Below are 23,912 nucleotides of genomic sequence, written 5' to 3'. Positions count from 1 at the left end.
ATCCACCCAGGCTGTGGTGTCAACACTCTGAGGCTGAACTTAGCATAACTGACTACATGGAAAAAAGCATTCACCAATTAGGAGCTAACTTATGAATCCATGAAACATAAGAGACTCCAAAGCAGATGTCTAAAGATGGCAATCCTGCTGTATTCCAACAGGACAGATTGCTGGCCATGCCAAACATGAGATCTCTCTTTTCCTCAGGAGTAATCATGATTACAATTGCTTGAAATGCCTGCCTGTGGGAATTTAAGGACAAGAAGGAATTAAGAGTTGGACTCCTACTGAGATGGTGAGACACTTGTGTGTGATAATCTTTTGAAGGCTGAACCTGAAGCAGAGAAAGAAACAGCCAAGTGCTCACACTTAAACTTCAACTAGATGTAAGAAACTCAAAAAGCAAAACGTGGTGGTGCTTTATTAAGAACAGAAGACAGGAAACTGGAATTTCAATATTAATTAAATAATGAGGAAGACTGAAAGAGGAACACAAACCAAGCAAACATTGAAACACGGTAGTAGGAAAGAGAAGGTGAGAGGTAATGGTGACCCAGGTAGTGAAGAGATCTCTTTGGGTCTGGTTGAGATCCTATAGAAAAGGATTTCAGAACATGAAATGGGCCCCTCAAAAGCAAGATGATGAAGGTGCTTTGAAGTGAGGTGGAAAATAAACATGTGCAGAAATCTACTTCACATTAAAAAATGCTTTTATACAAGTCAGCAGAAAAGAACACTTATAACTGAGATTGACATTTGTGTCATCTCCATGGGATAGAGTTAAAAAGTTTAAGATCAACAAACAGTGATAAAGGATCACAATCATTTCATAGAGGAAATGCTAGAAAGTAAACAACCCTGTCTTCCTTAAAAGAGAGGGAAAAAACTCCCACAAAACAGACAAATACCATTGAACTGTTTTAATAGTGGGGAGAAAAAAAATCCCTTCTGAGCAGTGAAAACAGGGAGTTATCTGAAAACTAAGCAAGCTTCACAAACTGGACATGAGTCACACTACTGCTAAAGGGAAAGTATTTCTATGGTCTGCAATATCTGAAGGAAACATCTTTATAAAGATCAAAATATATTTTGAACATCTTTATAGTACATATCAGCATATAAGAATACAGGCATGGCAGACTTCTCATCTGTTTTGGCAGATGGTAGGGTTTTTTTTTAAATAAAGGACTGTTATTGTGTTTGAAGAATATAACAAGGCAAACAGCAAATCTATCATTTTACCCTTGCCCAAGATGCTCAATTGTTAATTTGCTCTTTCCCTGTTCATGTCAAACAAACTCAGGGCTCAGTTGTTCATTTGCGCTTTCCTTGTTCACGTCAAACAAACTCGGGACCCTGGTACGCAGCTCACTCGTGAGATGTCCTGTTCCAAGAACTCAGTTTAAACAGAAAAGACGGAGCAGCAGAACAGGATGCAGTGTCTTCACAGGGCAAACCAGGGGCTGGGACACGCAGGGAGCCAGGAGGGTCAGAGCAGAGTCACTATCACACTTGCCATTCCCGAGTCCCTCTGCTGCTCTGGCCGTGCAGGGGGAGCCCCGGGGCATTCAGCTCGGGAAGGGATGTGGCAGTGCGGGGATGCGATGGCACCAGGCTGGCTGTGCCGCTCTCACGCTGCTGTTTCCCTGCGCCTGTGCCTCGGGAATGCTGGCCCTCGCCAGGGATGCAGCGGTACATTTATGGCAAGGGGTTAGAGCTGCGGCTGCTGCTGCGATCCCGGCCCAAATCAGGAGAGGGGAGCACCAGGGGGGGATCGCTGCGCCTCTGGGCTGTCCCCTGGAGCCCAGCACTGGCCTTTCCACCGCGCCCCTGACACCCACCCTGGCTGGGCCCGGGGGATGCCCTGACGGCCCCCCCGGCGGGCAGCGCCGGAGCGCTCAACATTGCCTTTTTCGGGCTTTTTTTTTCTTTACTCCCTGTGTGCGGTTTTTTTTTTTTTTTTTTTTTTTTCTTTCTTTCACTTCCCCTTGTCACTCCTTGCAGGGCCGGAGCGGCGGCAGCGCCTCCCGGCATCCCGGGGCCGCTCCGCCCATCCCATCCCGGCCCGGCCCGGCCCATCCCGGCCGATCCCGGCCGGCGGAGGAGGAGCCGGCGTGGCGGCTCCGGCCGGGCTGAGGCGCGGCCAGGCCCGCAGTGAGCGATGTCCCTGACGGAGCGGCGGCGGCAGCGGCAGGAGGAGGAAGAGGAGCGGGAAGGGGAAGCAGGGGATGGGGCCGGTGCCGGGGAGGAGGTGGTGCAGATCCGACTGGGGGACAAGTGCTACCCGGTGTGCAAGAGGAAGCTGATCGAGCAGAGCGATTATTTCCGAGCGCTCTACCGCTCGGGAATGCGGGAAGCAGGGCAGGGCCAGGAGGAGCAGCTGCTGCGCGGGGGGCTGAGCGCCCTGGGGCTGGAGCTGGTGCTGGACTTCATCAACACGTCCTGCCTGGCCAGGCTGGAGCAGGAGGAGGGCGGCGAGGAGGAGCCGCCGCTGCTGGAGGAGCTGGTGGAGGCCGCGTCCTACCTGCAGGTCACGCCCCTGCTGCGGCTGCTGCTGTCGCAGGTGCGGCTGGGCAACTGCTTCGAGCTGCACCGCCTGGCGCAGGTGTACGGCCTGCAGGACCTGCACGACGCCTGCCTGGACTTCATGGCCGCCCACTACCACCAGGTGCTGCGCAGGCCCGACGCCCGCCCGCACCTCCTGCTGCCCCCGGCGCTGCAGCAGCAGCTGCGGGAGCGGCGCATGAGGGGCACGGCCACCCTCGTGCTGCTCGGGGACTTCATGGGCGCCTGTCCGCCGGGGCTGCCCGCCGGCTGTCACCCCGCCGGGGACGCGCCCTGGGCCATGCTCAGGTACGACGAGGAGGCGCAGCGGTGGCTGCCGCTGGCCAACAACGTGCCCGCCGACCTGGTGAGCGTCCGTGGCTACGGCTCGGCCACGCTGGACAATTACCTGTTCATCGTCGGCGGCTACCGCATCACCAGCCAGGAGATCTCGGCCGCGCACTGCTATAACCCGTGCCTGAACGAGTGGAGCCAGCTGGCCTCGATGAACCAGAAGAGGTAACCTGTGCTCCCTGGGGTACGCGGGTGTCCCTGCCTGTTGTTGAGGTAGATCTCCTTGAGTCACATGGCACTGGCTCAGCCGTAGGGACGCGATGCAGACCTGTCTGTGCTCTGAACCGCCAAACAAACCCAATGAGAAAACTCCTTTCCCGCTTTCTTTTTGGTGTATTGTAACTCTAGTTAAGTACGTGACAAGTTTTCCTGCTCTTACTGGGGATGTACAGGCTATACCAGAGCTGGAGATGGCCGAAACAATTTAGTTGCAGCAGTTGTCCAATGGTTTGTACTTTCAAAAAGTCTGAATGTTTTGTAGGCCTGTGCTTCTGTGAAATACCAAGAAAAACGTCAGGAAGACGTTTGGTGAGAAATTCCTCACTTGATGGGAATGTTTGCATCCGGGAATAATTCATCGTTTTGACAGTTTTTCTTTTTTACCTTTATCCTTTTGAACCGTTTGTTACACATGGACGTTTTAGTTTGCATTCAGAAACACTTGTATAATTTATACTTGAAAGAGTAATAGAGACCTAGCCTTGAGGAGGGCCCAAGAACAGAGGCCTTCTCCCTGGCCAAGGTTGTGGCTCCTCTACCTTAACCACACTTTGGAGTTACAAAAACAAAGGCTTTCATTTCACTGAAACAAACTGGCTTTGTTTCCAACATGAACTTCCTCTTTGTTTCTATTTTAGTAAAAGTATTTTAAATTTTATCTTTTCTCTCTGAAAAAGAAAAAGTAAGGAGGCCAAAAGTCACTGTAGAATGGAAATCCTCTTCTCTGTCGAGTGAATTGAAAGAGCATGCACGGAGACAGACCCAAGCCATTGGCATAAATGCTTTATATCTGGGTAGTTAAACTGCAGTTTCTATTCCAGGCTCTATTTAGCTTTTGCCACCTAAACCCCCTCAAAAGAGGGAGTAGACCTAAAATTAAGTCTTTCCCATTTCACCTTTTTTCCCCCCCCATGCTTCTTGTATTGTGAGAATTGTACTAAAATAATCACCTCCTTAATCAGTCATCACAACTGATCAGAAACCTTTTTTCTCAGTGTTTCTGACTGTTTGGAACGATGCTGGGAAAAGTTTCATCTGTAAAATGAATGTTTGGCTTTTAAGCACTACAAACACCTTTTCTTACAAACCTTTCTTAGAGGCTGAGCCTGCAGCAGAATTCCCTGAGGTGCCTGGGGAACAGAGATGTTTTAGATAGCTTCATTCAACAGCAGGACTTGTGTGAATGGGGTTGGGAGCACTTGGCCTCACTAGAAAAGCAGGATGGGGTCAGCCCACACAGTGTTTCCTATGGAAATTAACTTCATCCCAGAAGTGCCACATTGATCAAGTCATGAGGTTCTGCTTCTGTAATGTCTACAGCAAGAGAGCTGTTACAATGTGTGTTGACTCAGCAACGTGGGTTTTAAAAAATACTTTTTCGAGGCCCTTTTTGCACCTTACAGTTCGTGTATTCAAACTCTAGATCAGCCTTTTTTTCCTCCACACTTGCCCCTTTTTTTGTTTTTGCTAGGATGTATAATCATTATACTTGAAATAAACACATGGATATTTTCTCCTATTACTGTTTTCAGTGGCATTGCCACATCTTCAAACCCATCACAGGTGACAGCAAGGTGTTCTTTAGACTAGAATTTCACACTGGCCATTTACTGCAGAAAGGCAGCAGGCAAATGCATATTTTTAGAATAGTCTTTAGTCTTAAATTCCATGGTAGTTATTGCAGGCCAAAAAGTACCCAGAATTACACCTGCAAAGTAGCAGTGAGGATGTTGTTCCCTGAGTAACTGGGAGAACTTTTTTTCACGGAAACTCAGCTGACCCCTTCACAAAACACATTTCTGATTTTACCAGCTTCACAGTAAAATGCAGTTAATTATTACTTTTTCTATCTGACATAACACAGTCAGCTCCATGATGACCTGCTTGGTGCTTTGTGGCAGGGAGGGATGGCCTGTGCCCTAGGAGTCAGGAGCAGCACCATTTTTAACATGAGGAGTTTGCATGCTGCATGACCAGTGCTGATGCCTGTGTGCCACACATCTGTGCTGCAATTAGACCTGCAGTTCTCTTGGCATTGTATTTTTAGTTTGTTATGCTGTAGTAAAATAAGCAGCGTGGTTGCCCAGCCTTCTGTTTAGGAATTAGAGCCATGTGACTGTCTGGAAAATGAATTTTTGTCAGCTGATATAATTGCATCCCATGGATGAAATTTGACATACCTTCAGGGAGGGCTCTAGTTTCCATTGAAGTTGGTTTGACTTCAGACAGCAGAGGATCTGGATTTGTCCTGCGTGAGTGACTGCATGTGTTGGCCTCGAAGGAAGGCTGAGGAGTTATGGATATAATTTTGCTGCTCTACTCTTCATATAAGAGCTTTCTGCCCTAAACAAACCTTTCAAGCTCTATGGTATTTTTATCATGAATTGTTTCCATTGTTGTAATCTTCTCATGCTTAGATGAAACACTCCTAACTTACTTCTAAGTAGAAGAGAAAAGCCACCGGAATGTTTAGCAGCTATTCTGGTTTGGGTCTTCATTGTTGGCTTTCCTTTTAGGTGTACAGGTCTTATTACTTTAGTTTAAAACTTTTTCACAATAGGCAAGTCCTGTACAATGTTCTTGTGATGCCCCCAGGAGCTTCAGAGAGTGTTATTCCAAATTTATGCATACCCAAGGGAGCTAAAATAATGTGCTCAGGCTCACCAAGGAAGCCTGTGACTGAGCATGGAATTTCTCATTGTCTGAGTGCTAAATCCAGTGCTGATCACAAATAGTCTGCAATAAATCAGGTTTTCTAGACCTTTTAATTCTAGAAGTGCTTCTGTACTTGGAATTCTCAAGAGAGAGAATGACCTTTTTAATAGAAGCAGCTCCATGTTAGTGTTGCCCAAGATCACTTGTGGTCTTCGGAGTCAAGAAGGTAACAAAGTGAATAGGGGACTGTTGCAGTAATGTCCTTGAATACCTTTCCAAGCATTTTCTTTTTTTTTTTTAAGTGAACACTGTCTGATGAAATTTGCTATTTAAAAATAATGTAGTCATAGGATTTCTACTGCATGTGCCAGTTATAGCTGTATATTCCACTTCTATTTTCCTTCAGAACCGTCCTCCTCATGGCAGGTAAATCTTACAGGCCTGGAAGACCTCTGTAAGCCCCAGGCTAAAGTTATGCACATGGAACATGATTTTTGTGAGCAATCTGTACCTGAACTGCTGCCACTCTGAGGACTCTTACAGGAATGTAGGAGATGATGCTTCTGGGGAATGCTGCTTGTTCAGAAGACATTCTCCTTCCTCATTTTTTACTGTTTTTTTTTTTTTTTAATTCACTCAAAATTCTTCTGTGCTGGAAGAAAATAGACTTCAAATTTTTTTTTAACTTAGACTTATCCATGCCTTACTTACCACAAATGTATCACACACTTTTAAAGCTAAATGTTTGATGCAGTCTACTCTGCAAATTCACATAAGAAATATTAAAAAGGGGGAAAAAAGGAACTCATTGAAAATATGTAAAATGCTTTGGAATTGCTCTGTAACTGTGTTTTCATGATCCCTTGTCTCTGTTGTAAGTGCTTTAACTCTAGAATCAAGAGGTCATCTGATTTTTGAGAAATTTTAAGGTTAAATTCATCATTTGGGAGGAAGAAACAATGCTGGTTCCTCCAAGGCTCATGTTCTGCAGCAGGACCTAGGCTACCTTGCAAATCAATACATACTTAACTTGTTCTTGAAATTTTCCAGCAGTGTAGATTCCAACCAACACTGGAATCTTCCTCCCAGGTCTCTTGTTCCCTTGTTTAGCCACCCCTCTGATCAGAAAGTCCTCCCCAGTATCTGGGCTAACTCTTTTTTTGTTGTACACGAAGTGAGATTGTCAGTGAACAAAAACTGTGTGTGCTGGTTCTTCACAGCCACAGCCTCCTGCAGATACACCTAACACTATGCAGAGCCACGGGGGGGTTTGGGAAGCTGTGGAATGTTGTCTTGCATGCAGAAAGCCTCTCTGCTCCAGCTCCTTTGCATTTGTGTGATATATTTTCCTTCCTTTGTGCACGCAGCGCTTTGCACTTTGTTGAGTGAAGAACGGATTTTGAGCGATGGTAAAACCCCACAGCTCCCACTCGCTGCAGTTCCTGGGCTCCTGTTCAGAGTCAGTGGGGTCAGCAGGAGACAGCTCGTACCTCGGCTTGTCCCAGCAAGAAGGGACCCTCTAGGCCTGGTTTTTGGAAAATACATCATGATCCCTCAGGTTTAGACAAGTTGCAGGTGCAAGTGGAGTTCCGTCGTGGTGGCCCCGCTGTTTCCAGGCTGTAGTTCATGGAACAGTTGTTGGTTGTGGAGAGCTGACTGCCTGCTCAGTGTTTGCTTTCCTTGTTTCCAGCTGCTCCAACACATTAAAAGAGACTAAAAATGCACTAAATATTTCCTAACGTGCCCTCTCCATAAAGACAGCTGCTGTTACTGGCATGGAAAGGTGAATGGCAGAAGTTTTTTGTAACATATTGAGCCATTGTACAAACTTTCATATAAAGTGTGCTGATGGATACTTGCAGCTACTTTTGAGTAAAATTAACCTTATTGTTAATGAATTCCATAAATCTGACATACCTCCACTGAATGTCATCTATTTTAGCAAGTGTTTGGAAGTGGTTAAATGACTGATACAAAGGTTTGTGGCCTCCTTTTAGAATATTTAAAGCTGAAAGTTGTGCTGTTTGTGTTTCAATAGATATTTTTCCCAGTGGTTTTGCCCCTTTGTTAATTTGTGGAAGTTTTTTCTCTGTCCTAACTTTTACAGCAGGTATATTGCTTTCAAAATTATAATGTTTTGCAAGTAGTGATCCTCATTTCATACCTGCTTTTGATTGCTATGTTATTCTGGATTTTCTGAAATGGAAAGCATAATTGCTGTTGAGGGAATATGAACAGACTGACCTAATCATAGATGTCAGGGGGAAAAAAAAAATAAAAAGCAATTAATTCCTTCAGAGGAGCATTTTAGTTTCCAAAGCTGTATCAGGCTTACAAGAACAAAGCGATTCCATCTGGAAACAAATCTTTTTTCCAAATAGATTTAATAAAGGAGTTACAGGGCAGTCTACAGCTAGGCAAGGTTCATTTTGTCCAGACAAAACCCTGCAAAAGTACTTAGCAGTAAGTTTTGAATGTTGGATTCCTGCAGGGTGGTACTCCCTTTGCTTCCCAGCAGGCCAGTGCAGGTCTGAAACATCATTTCAGTTTTACAGACGTAACACAGTTCCCCGTTTGGCTTTGTGCTGAGCTGGTGCACTCCAGGGACTGCCACACATCCAGTTAATTGGGATAGTAGTGGTGAAATCTCAATTGGCTCAGCAGAAGAGAAGGAACAACCTTTCTAGACAGTGAGACTGTTCCTGGGGAGAGGAGAAGCTCATCCTTTGTTAGACCAGCTTCTCTAGCTGGAAGGAAGACCAGCATACAAGAGTTCTGTCTTCACATCCTCCAAGTTCTTCCTCCAGATCTGCACCTCTCATACCCATGGACCATTTGTTGCTGTCTGTGTTACCTTCAGGGTGTGAGATAGGAGCCTTCTCATGTTTCAGAATCAGGAAGTTGCCCTTTGCCATGTGTGAATTTTGACAGCATAGTGGAACAGAATAAGAAATAAATGACCAGTTTGGAGGGCATTGCTTATGGGGTGCAATGTCATTTTTGTTCAGCTATGGATAGAACATAATTTACAGATAGATCTTGCTTCAGAGGATGTATTTAGTAGTTTAATTATGAATAGGCTACAGAGGATTCTCTCTTCTTTCTTTTGCTGAACAGGATTCAATGTGTTCCACTTTAAATTGCTTTTTTATAAGGGTTATTAAATAGATTCCATAATACAGCCTAAAACAAGTATGCATTCATAGGCATCCATCAAAGCCTTGTTTGAAATTTCTGCAATTTTAACTGAAATTATATCTTTGTGTGTCCATGTAATGCACTTTTCTCTACCAAAGGCACATTTTAAAAAGCCTGATAAAAATGACCTGTCTGCTGAGAACATTGGTTAACTGAACATCTAGAGCTGAACTGGCACAGACTGAAATACAAAATAAAATATTCCTCAATCTCAGCAGCATTATCAACACCATTCAAACTGTCACTGGTTACTGTCCTGAGTAATTGCAGTGTAGTTACAGCATTTTGGCCTGGCACAGAAGAGTTCAGATGCTGCAGATACCTCAAGCGGTGGTGCAAGCTGTGAGTGGTGATGAGTGTGTCAGAGCCTGGGTAGGAAGAACTTTCCTCTGTATTTCTGTACATGGATGCACTTCATTTCAGTGCTGCAATCTGTTCTTTCAGGTCCAACTTCAAGCTCCTGGCTGTCAGTGGAAAGCTGTATGCCATCGGTGGCCAGTCCCTTTCCAACGTGGAGTGCTACAATCCGGAGAATGACTGGTGGAATTTTGTGGCATCCATGCCAAACCCTCTTGCAGAATTCTCAGCTTGTGAATGCAAGGGCAAGATCTATGTTATTGGAGGATACACTGCACGAGGTAACAAGTTTGCTGTTACTTCTTGTTGCTTTTTACCTGATTGTTTCCAAGGCCCAAATAATTTTCTCCTGTTTTTCAGGAAAGCTTTTGAACTCATGTAGAAGGCTGTGTAATGCTAATTAAAACACAAAGAAATAAATTGCTGGTAGAAAATTATTGATGAAATAAACAAAACAAAACAATAGCTCTATCAGAAAAGAATCAGGTATTTATTTTTTTTTTCCAGAGCCTGTGTGGACCTGGGGCTCTGTTACTTGCAGAGAACAAGCTGATGGGTACTTCAGCACCCAGCTTAGCCACTGGTTCTTTTCTTAGATTTTGATCACGCAGTACAGAGAGGTCTCAACAGATATACTTTGTTTACTTTTTAAATACCTGGTTTAGACTGTCAGAAGGAAAAATTAATAGAAAATATCTGCCTGCCTTAGTATTTCTTATGTACTAATAGGTGTCGTGGTCTTTTCACTACAGTATTTCAGTGTTTCACAGACAAATTCAAGTTATACCTTAATAACAGAACAATCAAAAGCTGAAGCAAGAACCAACACTTTCAGCTTATTTATTTTCTATACCAGATTTTCTGAGGACACTGTACAGAGGGGAGAATTTGAAGTTTCATTCTCTTCTGACAATTACTTTTAGTTTATCCAGTGGGCAAACAAGTTCAGTTAAAAAAAGCTCCCATTTGTTTATTCCTTAAGTACATAGTGCCATTTTTTGGGAGGAAGACATTTTCTCAGAGTTTTGGAAGTAAGTTTTTTAAACATGTCAAATGTTCAGTATTTGCCAGGATTTCGTAAGTTTGAATTTGGCCTTTGCCCACTTCAGTTGACCACAGCAGTTTTAAGGCTTTCTTTCCAAGCAGAGAATGAAATTAGAAGACAGATCAGCTTTTACAGACAGTACTGCAAGCAAAACTAAACTGATGTTAGAACAAGCTTCTAGTGTGTGAGCAGATCTGAGCTCTGAATCATTTTAAAGTTTATAAAAGACACACTGCCACCCCTTAAGGTCCTTCTCGTAATGAAAATCCTCGAAACACAATTTGTCCAGACCATTCTGACCCAGAGCCTGGTGGCTTCTGTGAGGAAAATGTGCCTGTGTCTATGGAGAGCTGTTCTGTGCTGTGCTGTGTGTGCTACAGTCCCAGTCCTCTGGTCACCCCCACTGCAGGATCTGCAGGGGCCACTGTGCTCCCTCATGTCCAGCACTGGGAGTCTGAGATGTCTGGCATGAAACACTTGTTGTGCTGAGAAGTCAGATCCAAAGGGAAACATCCTGTGAGACAAGAGAATGAGGAGAAGGGGTTGAAACAGATTAATGGGAAGTCTTGTTTCTAGAGACCACGGTTAGGGGTTTGGCATTTTTATCTAGAGAGAGAGAAAGAAGAGGTGAGGTGAAAAACCAAACCTGATTTGGTTAAGAGTGCTACACAATTACGGGAGGACAGGCTTTTCTCCTACACCCTTTGCGCTCTGCAAGTTCCTTTTCTGGTACTTGTGTTGTGCTTTCATCAGGCTGCCTAGTCCTGCTGTCATGAAGAGGAAGATCAGCACATTGCTGATGCAGATCCCATTCCTTTAAAACTCCTGAACAAGGCATGTGCAGTCAGGATTGCTGCCCTGTGTCAGGCTCCTGACTTGGTACTTGCTGCCTCTAGGTTCAGGCTCAGCTGAAGGAGAGTTGTGAGTTTCCTCTGGCTTCCTCCACACTCCAAGGGATTGCTGCTGCCCTCCAAACCTCTGTCATTTCCCAAGTCTTTTCCTAAAAGCTTTTTTCAATGGAATTCAAGCAGCAAAATAGAAAGTTTTGAGTAACTAGCACGTTTAGGCTTCTGTATAAATCCAGGATCACTCAGGACAACAAACACCCGTGCTTGCTATAAATAATTTCCTGAACAACGGTCTAGAATCAGTTTTTCTGTAACATCTCAGTAGCAGACTTAGACACAAGAATTGCCACAGTACACTGGGGATTTTCCTTCTGAACTATGCCGATGTCAGAAAGTGTTAAGACCTAAAGATATGAGAAATACTAAGGTTTATATGGTGGTTTGCTACCTTTACTACATAAAACACAAATAATGTTTTTTGTATTATGTTATTTTTAGTAATTTTTGGGATTTCTGTATATACCTCAGTTTTGGTAGATTTTGTGGGCTATTTTTAAAATTTGTGTAGAGCTTTCTCCTGAGGCTGCACTTTCCAAAAGATGGCAGGATCTGGAATTTCCCACTGTAACTTATAGTGATGTTTTTTGAATAAAGTCCTTCTCTTGAGTTTGCAGCTCTCACTTCTGAACCTAGATCCTAATAGAAATTCCATGTCACACACTGTAGTGTTCATATTTTTGTGGGTTTTGTTTTGGGTTTTTTTTGTTGTTTCAGTGGATATAAAAGACTCAGGCTGTGGACTGAGCATGTGAGGGCCACGTTGCAATCGACTTCTATTTCATACACCTCCTCTCAAATAACACATTTTCCAGGGGAAGTTTACTGCTATAGATAGTCATAGAAACTTAATTGTGACTTCTCCTCCCCTTAATGAGTCAGAATGATAGGTTGTTTGTAGACAAAGGTCATCTATATGTAGAGCTGTAGTTTCACAGAGCACTGCCATGAAAATAATCAGGGTGCAAATGCTGGATGGAGCAGCACCTCCCTGATCATGCCACTGATGCACTTCATTCACGACAATCCAATTATATTTCTGGCTAGTTATACCTGTGCCCTTACAGAACTTGTCAGGTATGTCCCCGTTTGCTCTTCCCCCTGTGAGCTCATCTGGAAGTCATCATGCAGGACAGACTGGTACCGTGGAGCAGGTTTAATAAAAGACCTGTCTAGAGTCTGCAAACCTGTTCCTGCTTGTCACTTGAGGTTGGATTTGAGCTCAGGTCTCCAGAGACTGGAACTGAATTTACTGAGTTGTGTGCATTCTATGATAATTTAGTGAAGCCTTGGGCACCTCCAGGGTCTTCACTGCACCATAAATCAGGATGGCATTGTAACAGTTTTGTGGAATAACACTATTGCAAACATATGCACACACTGAGTTGTGAATTACAGAGATGATTTCAGCTTTTTTCTGAGCCTCTGCCTGATGGCAGAGCACAGATTTCCTGGTCTTAGGTGATTTTGACAATGTGTGTTTCTCTCTTTATAAGGTGCCCTTGGGTCACCCAGACCACTTGCTGAAATGTAACTAGTTTTATAAACTTTATTCCATAAAACTTTGATTTATGGAATGGAATGCAAAGTATCAGAGTTAAGCTTGGATGATAAATCATCACTTGGCAGCCATCAGTGAAGTGTACTCTTTTCATGATAGTTTGATTCATCTGTGACCACTTCTGGAGATGAGAATATTGTTCCATTTCCCTCTTTGTAAAAAAATACTTATGTATCAATCAGAGACAAAATTAAAAGCATCAGCTGAAAGGTAGGGATTAGATTCTGCTAAAATCTGCAGGCCCAGACAATTTACATCATGTGATGTGCCAGAAGTAGCATCGTTTTTTTTTTTTTCCCTGTGCCAAGGAACAGAACGTTCAAAGTTTCTTGTCAAGGGCAAAGAGCTGCAGTAGGCAGTGATCACCATTTCTCCCCTGGCTTGCCCCGCAAGTGTGTGTGAGCAATCTGCAGGAAAGGCTGGGATGCTTTGTAGGAAAGAAAAATGCTCCCCCACGAGTGTCTTCTGACAGAATTATTTATTTGTGAATGTCTCCTCTCTGTTTCAGGCAGGAACATGAGCATCCTGCAGTACTGTCCCACTTCTGATTCCTGGACCAACTTGGAGCTGTGCGACGTGCACGTCCGCAAGCAGCAGATGCTGTCTGTGGAGGAGACCATCTACCTGGTGGGGGGCTGCATCCTAGACCTTGGACCAAGCCAGAGATCCAGCCCCAGCGAGGACGTGCTGACAGTGCAGTCCTACAACATTGCCACCAAAGAGTGGCTCTACCTCAATGAGAACTCATCCAAATCCGGCCTTAACTTGACTTGCACTCTCCACAACGATGGAGTCTATATCTTGAGTAGGAATATTACTCTGTCTTCCAGCTTGGAGCAGCGTCTCTTCCTGAAGTATAACATCTTCATGGACACTTGGGAGTCACTGGGGCGCTTCCCAGCCTTTGGACAAAACATTCTGATCTGTTCTATGTATTTGCCTGATGGGCGAGAAGTGTAACAGCGCGAGAGTTTTCTTTTCAGTTCATTAATGGTTCTTTGATGAAATATTGCTCCCTCGGAATAATTCCATATTCACAACATAATGTGGTTGCATAATGCAGGCATAAAATACTGATTCTGTTCTCTAAAAAGGTTTCAGAATTCAGTATGAAGATAAATGCTTCCAGAAACACTTTTAAGATGTCGATTTAAAAATTTTACTAGTTTGGATTAAAATTTCACCACGTATTGTTTGCAATTTAAACGTAAAATTATTGTGTTGGCAACTGATACAGGAGTTCCAAAGGCAAAACTGAGCAGTCTGGTTTTATTCTTTGTCTTAGTAGACAGTGTAGAACAAAACATATACATTTTAAAAGTGGAAACAATTCAATAAAGTAAATAATTAGTATAATCAAAATCACAACAGGATTTATTTCTTTCAAAGCACAGTTTTTACTCAAGCAATGTTCTGTCAAATGCACACTGTTTCAAATTGTTTATACTATCGCATTTTTATCTCTTCCATGGCAGCAAGTGACATTCTCAAAGGTGCCAGCAATTGGGGTCCCATCATCAAGAACTTTCTCTGAATTCTTTGTAGTGCAGTGCTTTGCCAGGGACTGTAGGAATTACCTAGAGGCTACAGTTACTGATTGGAAGGTAGACGCTCCTTTAATGGAAGTTGGCAGCATTTCTTGCTACTATTAAGATAGAGGTAAAAAGGCTCTTTATTCAAAAGGTGGAATTTCCTAATTGTCATAAAGGTTTGAGTCTTAGTTACCTTGTTGTGTTCTGTGGTACTTAAAACTGAGTTTTAAAGATCAAATTGCAGTTGGCAACAATCTATGTGTTGTGAAGATGTCCCTGAGCACGTGCAGAGGTGATCCAGGCACATCCTGATTGGTAACACTCCTGTGGGACACTCATGGAAGGCTTGGCCCTTGTAAATGACTCCCTGAACACATCCCCCAGAGCAGGGACATGTGAGTGTTGGCTCTTTCTTGTGTCACCAGGGAAGGTTGCCACCCAATGTTGTACTTCTGTAAAGGGCACGGTAAGGTGGCCCCTGTGAACGTTCCTTTGTGGGGATTCTGCAGTGGATACTGTGGGAGCTTCTCCCAGTTCCTGCCTCTTGCCTGACAGAATAGCAGCCATGATTGGCCTGGTTTCTCCTTGTAGCTGACAAGTGCAAAAGGTCTTCTTGAGGTGCCTGCCCGGGTCTGGAGAGTGTGTCCTCACAACAAGGAGAGGAAAAGCTCTGGATCACCATGAGAAGAGCCAGGTTAGACATGTGCTAAACAAATTGCAGGGATGCTGGTTCTGCTCTAGCTGTTTATCCACATAAGATGAGATTTAAAGCACTTGAACACATTCCTAATGTGTGGAGATGTCTTTTTTTTGTTTCTTAATTAGAATTCAGGAATCTGAATCTTCTTTTGAAGACAGGGGCCTGTTGTACAAGAGGATGAGGCAGCAATGGTTCCCTCAGGGTCCTTGTAACGCCTTGCTTTTCCACAGTTTTGATTGAAATCCGTTCTTGCTAAAGGGTTATCAGTCTTAAAGTGCCTTGCTCATGCTGCACACACACACACACACACTAATCTTGGTGCTTCCAATCACCTGTACCAACCCAAACAGAAAATCCTGGGAAACTTCTCCAGAATGAGGGCATTTGTGTTTGAACACTTCCAGGATGAAAGCAACCACAACACAAGGTATTTTGGATGTCTGAGATTTACCTTTTTGGGTGGAACTTTTGCAGCCTGGTGGAGAATGTCATGCCTCAGCCCAAACTGGTGCCTGCCACTCAGCTCTGTATGACTTCAGTTAGCTAAGTCCATGTTGATGTGTTTTTATTTCCTTTGAAGACATTGTGCAACTGCTGTGTTTTGACAGCAGTATCAGACCACTCAATTGCTCTTCTGCAATGAAGCAATAAAGTCACTTTCATAAGATGCTTCTTCCAGAAGTGTTCCAGAATAAATATAAGCAGGGTGCTGTTTCCTGGTGATAAATTATCTCAGTCACATTATGCTACTTGCTTTCCTAAATTTCTTTTCAGGTCCTGATTCAGTACTCTACAGTCAACATACAGTGGTCAATATTGGTGGAGGGAGTCACATCCAAGTCGCAGCGTTCTCTTTCCTAGCAAATCAACCAAGAAACCCTGTCACTCCTTGGTTTGCAGTGGGGTGTATCAAATCAAGTCCTTTCAAACCTATTCATTTCTTAGTGCAGTCATAATTCCAAAAACTATGACATCATCTTCTTGATGTGATTACTCTTTTTCAGAAGAGGCCTTTCCACACTGGGTTTATTTTGGTTTCAACTTCCAGCAATCAAGTGACCACCTTGAGAACCTGCTCTAATTAAGAAGACAAAGATGTGTCTGACCATAAATACAGTCAGACCCTTTAGTCAGTCCTTGGTGCAAATGCCTCCTACACTGACATCTAACAGTACTGCAGTCACAAATCAAAACTGGTGTTTAATTTAGTGGTAGCATTAATTAGTGTAATAATCTAAATGTACTGCATTACTACAGGCTGAAGTAAAAATAAATGCTTTCTTTAAAACAAAATCCTTTACAGAAAAGTATGCAGTGGCCCCATACCTCAGGAAAGAAACCAAACACTGTAATGACTGTCTCATGCCTGTTTATTTTCTTTCTCTCAGTTTTATACTTCATATTTACTTTTTCTATTTTGGGGCAAGGAAAAGTGTCTGAGAGCCACTAACAGAATAATTAAAACACTACTTTTTAGCCAGTGGAAATGTTCAGTGATCCGGTGTGCTCTCCTTTCTCTAGTGGTGGGAGGAAAAGGCCCTTGATTTTAGAAGTAGCCAGAGTCCTTGCAGTCTGATCAACTGGGAATTCCTCTGTTGTCCTCATGTTGCTCCTAACTTACCATGTGGGCTTGGAGAGATCCTTCCAGCTCCTGCCATCTGCATCTCCAAAAGTTAGGAATGTTCATCTTGTGGGAGCCCAAGGTCATCTGGTATGTAGTGTTTGAAAGAGTTCCTGAGCGTGTGAAGTACATTTGTCTTCAGTGCTGTAACTGCTTCCTTGGCTATTCAGACTGCTTCAGCAAGTGCTAATTACTTCAACCTCTGCTAATTACCTGTAATTTGAACTAATGGCTATTTCCAGCCTGTTTCTTTCCTTCCTTCTTTTTTTCTTTGGTCACCCAGCAGTCTGTAGTTCATCTGAGTTTCCTGGTCTTGGTGTTCCCAAGTCTGTATCCAAACTCCAGACCGCTGCTTTCCTGCTGTGTCTGGGTTATCCAGTGCTTTATATCTCCACTATTTATCTTCTCTGCCTCATGGACCGGTTCCCCTTGATGCTGACCAGCAAAAGCTGACTATGGTAGAGGATGATCCCGAGTTGAAAGCAAGAACAACAGCCCCCAAAGTCCTGAGGGAGGAGTAAACTGAAAACTCTGGGAACTCAGTCCCTCCTCGTAAAATGCAGAAGCATTTGAGAAGGTTGCTCACATCAAGGCTAAGAGGGAGCATAAAAGTTTCTTCCTTTCTGGGAATGGTTTGTGGTTTTCAATGTGAAATAAGAGTTGTGTGGGGCTTAAATTTAATCTCTCTGGCTGCTTTCCATGGGTTTCCCTTTCTGCCCTGTCGGCTGACCTCTCTTGAGCTTAATATCTGTGTTTTACATTCTTTGAGGATTTTGTCTTTCTACATCAATGTCCAGCCCATTTTTTGTGAAATCAAATGCTAGCAGTTTGTTGGTTTTTTCTCTGTGTTGCTCTCCTTTTCACACTCATCTGTGTCTGTCTGTCACAAAGTAGTTTGTAATTCAGGTGTAACCTTTTCATTTAGTCAATTTTGGGCTCTGGGAAGAGAAACCTGCAAAGCCACAAATGTTCAGTTTCCTTTCATCCTCATTTCGGTGAGAAATGATGCTGCAGGCACTCAGCTTGTGGAATTGGTCTGTGTCCATGACAGGATGGAGAATGGAGGGCATGGAGCATAACAGCAACATTTAGCACATAACATGCTCAAAGCCCCCCACGTGCAGAAGTTACTCCTCCCGGCCATCTCTATGAGGTAAGATACACTCTGTAAATGGTGTTAAACCAGAGACATCCTTGGAACAGCTGTTGGCAAGACCAGCAAATTTATAGGTGTTCATCAAGAGCCCTCCTCAGAGGGCAGAAGCTGTCAGAGTGTGTGGTTATATTGATTTTGCACTTAGAGCAGTGACCAAAGGGTGGCTCCCCAGCCCCACAGTAAGGCTTAGGAACCAGAGCTGATGCTCTCAGACAGAAAATTTAAACTCCTGTACTTCATTCTCAGACTGTGATTTCCATCTAACCAGCTTTGAGCCTAGTTTAGTGCAACCTCTGGGTTGTTTTTTTTTTTATTATTTCCTGAGAAGGAGAGTGGAGTTGGGAAAAGGAGTCTGGATTTTGTGAACTGATAGGGATCATGCATTCACAGATTTAAAATCACTCTCCCAATTATACATGCTCTATGGATTATTTTCTAAAAGCAGTGACATTACCAGTAAACACATGCTGTTATGTCCTGTGAATATCAGTATTGTCTAAAGTAAGATTTAGTTTCTTTTTTGCAATTAGAAGAGTAAACTGGTAATCATTGCAATTCCTGTACTTTTCTAGTGGAAGGCTGATTATACAGGGTCCAGTTTTAGAGTGCCCAGTTACATCATGTGCTGAACATCTTCAACCTATATGTGCTTCAGGAGGAGAGAAAGACATTCAGCACCTTAGCAAAGATGTTTCCTGTTTGTTGGTACTTAGACCATTACTTAAGTTTGAGCAGTGAAAACAAACTTTGAATCATCCTTCCCTCACTCAGTTTTTCAGTTGAAATTTATGATTATTCACTCAGGTGATTTTCCACTCTCTGATATTTTCCAGGTGTATTAAAGGGTTTGTCTTGTGATAAGAGCACCTTTTATAAATAATTTTCAGCATCTTCAAAATTACTTTATAAACTTTTCTGGTTTACTTTTATTAGTCATGCTTTGAAAAAAGGGTTTTGTAGAATTTTGAGCACTTTTCTGTACTTAGTATTGAAAATATCAGGGATTTCAACAGTGTAAGGGCAGGGAAATATCTGTAGCTCTTCAAGGACACGACTTCAGCTGTGCAAGGTCTGAAATGTAAAAAGTGTCATTACTTCATTTCCTCTGAAGCTTAGTCTAATTTGCAGTTAACTAATTTAATTGTGTTAATTTACTAATTTTAAGTTTTACACCATTCAGTGAAGTGAAAACCCTTTCAATTGAGCAGTGGTTTTGGAGGTGATGTTACAAGGGCTCTGTGTTCATCTTTGGATATTGTTATTACAATTTACTTTTTCTAGCGGGGCCATTATAATTGTCTGCTATCCCACTGAATGCCTTTTTATTTGGATGTAAGGGAAGTTTTTGCCCACAGGTAGAGCCTTGATTTATTATGAAGACCAGAGCTGTGTCATTTGAGAAAGTATATTTTGAAGCTGTAAATTATTGATTGATGACAACTACAGTGAGGCCCATAAATACATGATTTTGGGTGGTGGGGGTGGAGATTAAGCTAGGAAAGAGATGCTTAGGGACATCCACTCTCTAACCTCCAGGCATAAGCAATTTTCAGTTGCAGATTCAGGTAGAAATGGTTTTAAAATAACAACTCCCTTTCCCCTCTTCTCATCTCTCCCGCTGCAACCCAAACCCTTTCAGTCACAGTAATTTGTGGCAAGACATCTGTACTTGGAAGAGAATGTTGGTAGTGAGGTAGGAATGTGCTGCTTGTGCAGGTGATCCCTTATCAGAACTGCTGCTTGGCAGGCCAAGAAACCTTTCCTGGAGGTCACTGATGGCTCTTTAATGTCATCTTATCTGCTAACATGTGTGTGATGAGAGGTGAGGCAGGGAGAGGAGTCACAGAAGCACTATTGTGTACCTGATAAAAAATGCACAATAGCCTTGTAGAAAAACTACTTTTTTTTTTTTTTTCGTAGAGCCTGATCCAAAGCCTTTTGATGTTAATAAAATGAACCAGCTTGGAATTAGGCACATGATTGAGTGAATTAGATAATTCTGAAAGAATCCAAAGGGATGTTGACTGTACAACTGGCTGATGAAAGAGGCAAAGGCTTGGAGAGCCTTGGTACAGTGTGATCTCTGATATGCCCCATCTGTGGTTTTTGAATGTCACTGTGAAGATGTCCATTGTGTTAACACAAGTTTATCAAATATACTGGCTCTGAAAAATCAGGAGAATGATATTTTCCTAGGAATATCTGAGGAGAAGGTGAACATCTCTACAATTATGCTGGTGGAGAGCTGCTGAGAAAACATTGCTCTCATACTTCTGATTCTGACCAGCAAAGCCCATCTGTGTTTCCTTGTACCAAGAAATGTGGTGTGTGAGGTGAGGTGGAAGCGTTTGACTTTATACCCTGGTGCTGTGAGTTTTTTATTTGTTTTCTTGCACAATAGCACCTCAAAAAAAAAAAAAAAAAAAAAAAAAAATCCTGTATCCAGGCATTAGATCCTTCTCCCACAGGCTGTTACCACAGCCATAGCCAACAAAATTACCTGAGTATGGTCATGTGGGACTGACAGGCATCATCCCTGTGTTGCTGTGAATATATATAAGTACAGAAGATTTATTTGTACAAGGATTAGAACTTTAGCTGATATTCCATGCAAGGTAAAACAGCTCCAGGAACTTTTTGAGAACAATACATCTCAAGGTGATTTCTCTCTATAGGAAAGATAAGGGTGGGTCCCACATGGGAATTTGAAATCTTAAGGAAGAGGATAGACTTAAACCTAAATCTCCTGTGCCTTGGCAAATTTCCCAGTAAACATAGTCCCTTCTTTCTTCAGTTTTTATGGGTAACTAGTTTTTGTTACTTGCTGAAGCCAAAAAAAACCAAAAAAACCAAAACCATAACACCCCAAAAACAAAAGAAATCAAAAAACCCAAACAAACCAAGTAAAGCAAAAAAAACCAGTTGTGAGGCTTTATGTGGGATAATTAAATTGTCTGTCTTTCAGAAAATAAAATATTTACCTCAAAATGTCTACACATCAAACATCTGTACAATGCACCAAAATCTGCGTGTTCAAGCTTGCTTTTCCTCTATGTTAATTCCCTTGCTTTATTTTTAAATCTACTGGAGTATTGAAATGAACATTGTTCCTGCTGAGTTCTCTGAGTATTTGTAAACCAGCTGGTGAAACAGAAGTGTCTGTCTGTCCATCAGCCTGGAATGACTGTACCTGTCTGAGGGGAACTGGGCAGGGCTCTTCTGGCAGGGTGGTTTCACTGGGAGGTTGGTCCCGGTGGGCTGAGCCAGCTGTTCAAGACTGGTTGTGAAGGCTGCCTGCCCCTCTGAGGAGTGAGAATTAATCAGTGTGGCCTGATTAATAATGCCCAGAGAACATTCCCTTCCCGAGCAGCATAATTTAATAGTAACTCTGAAATTGTTTCCTTCTGAATTTTTGTTGATCCATCCACCCTCCAACACTCTCAAATCAGAGAGATTTTCTTCTGCCAGCTGCATTGCATAAAAAGTTCCACTCTCTCCATGGCCCCTGAAGTCCAAAGTAAACACACAGGAACATAAACCCGTTCACCCCTTCTGGGCCCAGCACTCAGCAGCCTCCTCACCCCTCCAGTGATCAATAAAAGCCAGAAAGGAAAGAAACAACAGCAAATACTTCCATCCCACTTGGTATCAGAGACCCCCAAGTCACTGGCAGCAAGAAAAATCACTGCTTTTCTGCCAGGCTTTCTTTGCCAAAGGCAGACTTTACTTGGGAGTAGCTGTCCTTGGCTCCAGGCCCCTCAGTCAGTTGCCATAAATAGCTGGAAATTCAACCTGTCAAGCTGTTCCCTGCCAGTCTAACACCTACTTCCTTCAGGTGCCACAGGGTGGGACATATTAGGAACTCAGCAGCCCATTAATTCTTTCCTGGTTTCTGTGGGAGGTCTTCACAGAAGTTCAAGATTTTCTTGAGAGGCAGAAAATTTGGGATTTGAATTCCACCCCCTGTAGCAAGCATGGATCATATATATTAATGCTAAAGTCTGCCAGTCTTTTTGTCAGGATACAAATGAACTTGTGCTTTTAAAAGTGAATGAAGGCAGTGGTCAGGAAAATGTTGTGGTGCAATGAAAAAGTGAATTGAGGTGCAGACTAACCTGTAATTTTAGTGTCCACATGCAAATACAGCAATAGTAACACAGGAAAAAGGGGCAAAGATTTTTTAACATGGTCTGTAATAACTTAAATATGGGGACATTGAATTTCAGGCTCTCCAGAACAGACTCTAATTCAAAAGTTCAGTGCTTAAGTGCCTTCTGAAGTGTTTCTAATTAGCCATCTAGAAGGTCTAGTCAGTCACCCACCCTGAGCTGTTTCTGTAAATTTTACTAAACAGCTTTCTGTATCTTCTTCTTTTGAAGGCTCTGCAGCTTTCAAAGCACTGTTTGTTCAGTGGAACAAATTAAATTGGGTTGGTTTCCCTTGAGCCATGTTATCTGGACAGAAAGAGTGCCTCACTCCCAGTGTGGAAGTGCAGATCTTCCAGTTCAACTCTCCACAGTTTTTGTGCAATGCTTTCTTATTCCAGATAAGAAATTGCAAATATATTTTATTTGTCCTGTCCATTGAAAGCTGTTGAGCAGTGATCAGCAAACAGGAATCGTGTGACGCAGGAGAACCACGCAGTGGGGTTTATGGAAGCATGAAGTGTAGCTACAGAGGCAGTGCATGTTCAAAGGAAGAGAGACAGAGAAACAAAAGTACTTGGAAATAAAGGCACTATATCTGTACAACGAAGTGATAACCTGGGTTTGGATGCACACCACTTTTGTGCAGATGTCTGTCCACCATCTGCCCATTTTTATGCTTCCTTTAAGCCAGAGTTTCTTTTATCCAATGCTGAGAGACATTTTCTCATTTTGCACTCTTTCATTTCCTCTCCCATCTCCTGTGTTTCCCGTGACTGGGACATCCCTTGCATGTTGTAGATGATTTTGGGAAGAGGGAGCAGCCATGCACATCTCTCTGTCCCTTGTTCTCTGACAGCAGTAGCTGTTAAGGAATATTTAGGACCCAAAGTTCTTTACTGCACCTTTTGCCTTGTTCACTAATACTACCTTTCTGTTGGAAGTAATGATCTATCAATTTGTGTCTCAAATCTGCAGAACAAATACCAGTTTTGATGTCATGTTGTGACATTGATGGAATCCCACAAGGGCCAACAACTGTGAAAATTATTTAATTGATCGTTTCCTACAAAGACCTGAGAGAATATTGCATAGCACTTTTTTGGGGATCTCAGAAAAACTACTTCCCAGGCTTTGCCATCACAGATCTCCATGGTTTGCAGGTGATCTCTATGAAAAAGGAGCCAGTGGGGAATACTCAGAACAGTAGTCTTAGGCTGAATCCTACTGATTTGCACCAGAGAGTGAATTTTTACAGCAGTAAGAGGTGGTGGATAGGGGAGGGAAAGATGTGTAGCCTTTCCTAGAACCCTGCTAGTGTTTCACAGTGAACTCGTTCCAGGTGGTTGCCAGTTTAATCTGTTCTGAGTCAGGTGGGCTGTGTTGCATTCAGAGGTTTTTGGTATGAAGAAATGCTCCTCAGCAAGCTCAGACCAGAATGAATCTGCCTTGGTGGAACTTCACAGCCCAGTGAAATTAGGAGTGAGAACTCCCTTTTCTGTGTGTGTTTGAACCAGCTCTGTTTGGCCATGGCACCAGGGTACCTTTTGTGCCAGTCTGTGACACCTTCAGCTGTTCCTCTGGTGAGAACCTGCAGGGACCTCGTGGTTCCACTGCTTTTGGTCTGGGTATGTGTATAAAAGAGTCTGTGCACACATTCATCTAGGTCCCTGCTCCAAAAATCTTCCTGTCACTGTTACCTCTGGGAAGATTTTCCTTCAATTTTAAGGGAAGTATTATCTAAAAGAAATTAATTTCCAGATGGTCCCTCTCACTCAAGATGATTTTGAATGACCAATTAAAAATTTAACACTTCCAGCTCATAAAAACCACAGTGTTAAAATAATCTTATCATTTGAAACATAAAAACTTACACATTCTCCAGTTTTATATGGATCTACGCCCTAGGTAAGATTGTTT

General features: G+C 42.9%; 1 protein-coding gene across 1 annotated transcript; it reads left to right on the top strand.

Moving 5' to 3' along the window:
* The first annotated feature begins 1,970 nt into the window (after window positions 1–1,970).
* KLHL42 (kelch like family member 42) lies at window positions 1,971–14,562 on the top strand. The gene is made up of 3 exons (XM_053977815.1): window positions 1,971–3,063; window positions 9,415–9,608; window positions 13,347–14,562. Exons 1-3 carry the CDS (start codon window positions 2,162–2,164, stop codon window positions 13,796–13,798), a joined length of 1,548 nt encoding a protein of 515 aa, XP_053833790.1. The 5' UTR covers window positions 1,971–2,161; the 3' UTR covers window positions 13,799–14,562.
* Window positions 14,563–23,912: the final 9,350 nt, after the last annotated feature.

This window comes from Vidua macroura, chromosome 5 (assembly GCF_024509145.1).
Source record: "Vidua macroura isolate BioBank_ID:100142 chromosome 5, ASM2450914v1, whole genome shotgun sequence".
Classification (NCBI taxonomy): Eukaryota; Metazoa; Chordata; class Aves; order Passeriformes; family Viduidae; genus Vidua; species Vidua macroura.
Note: the sequence above shows the minus strand (reverse complement) of the source record. Positions and strands in the feature narration are given on the sequence as shown.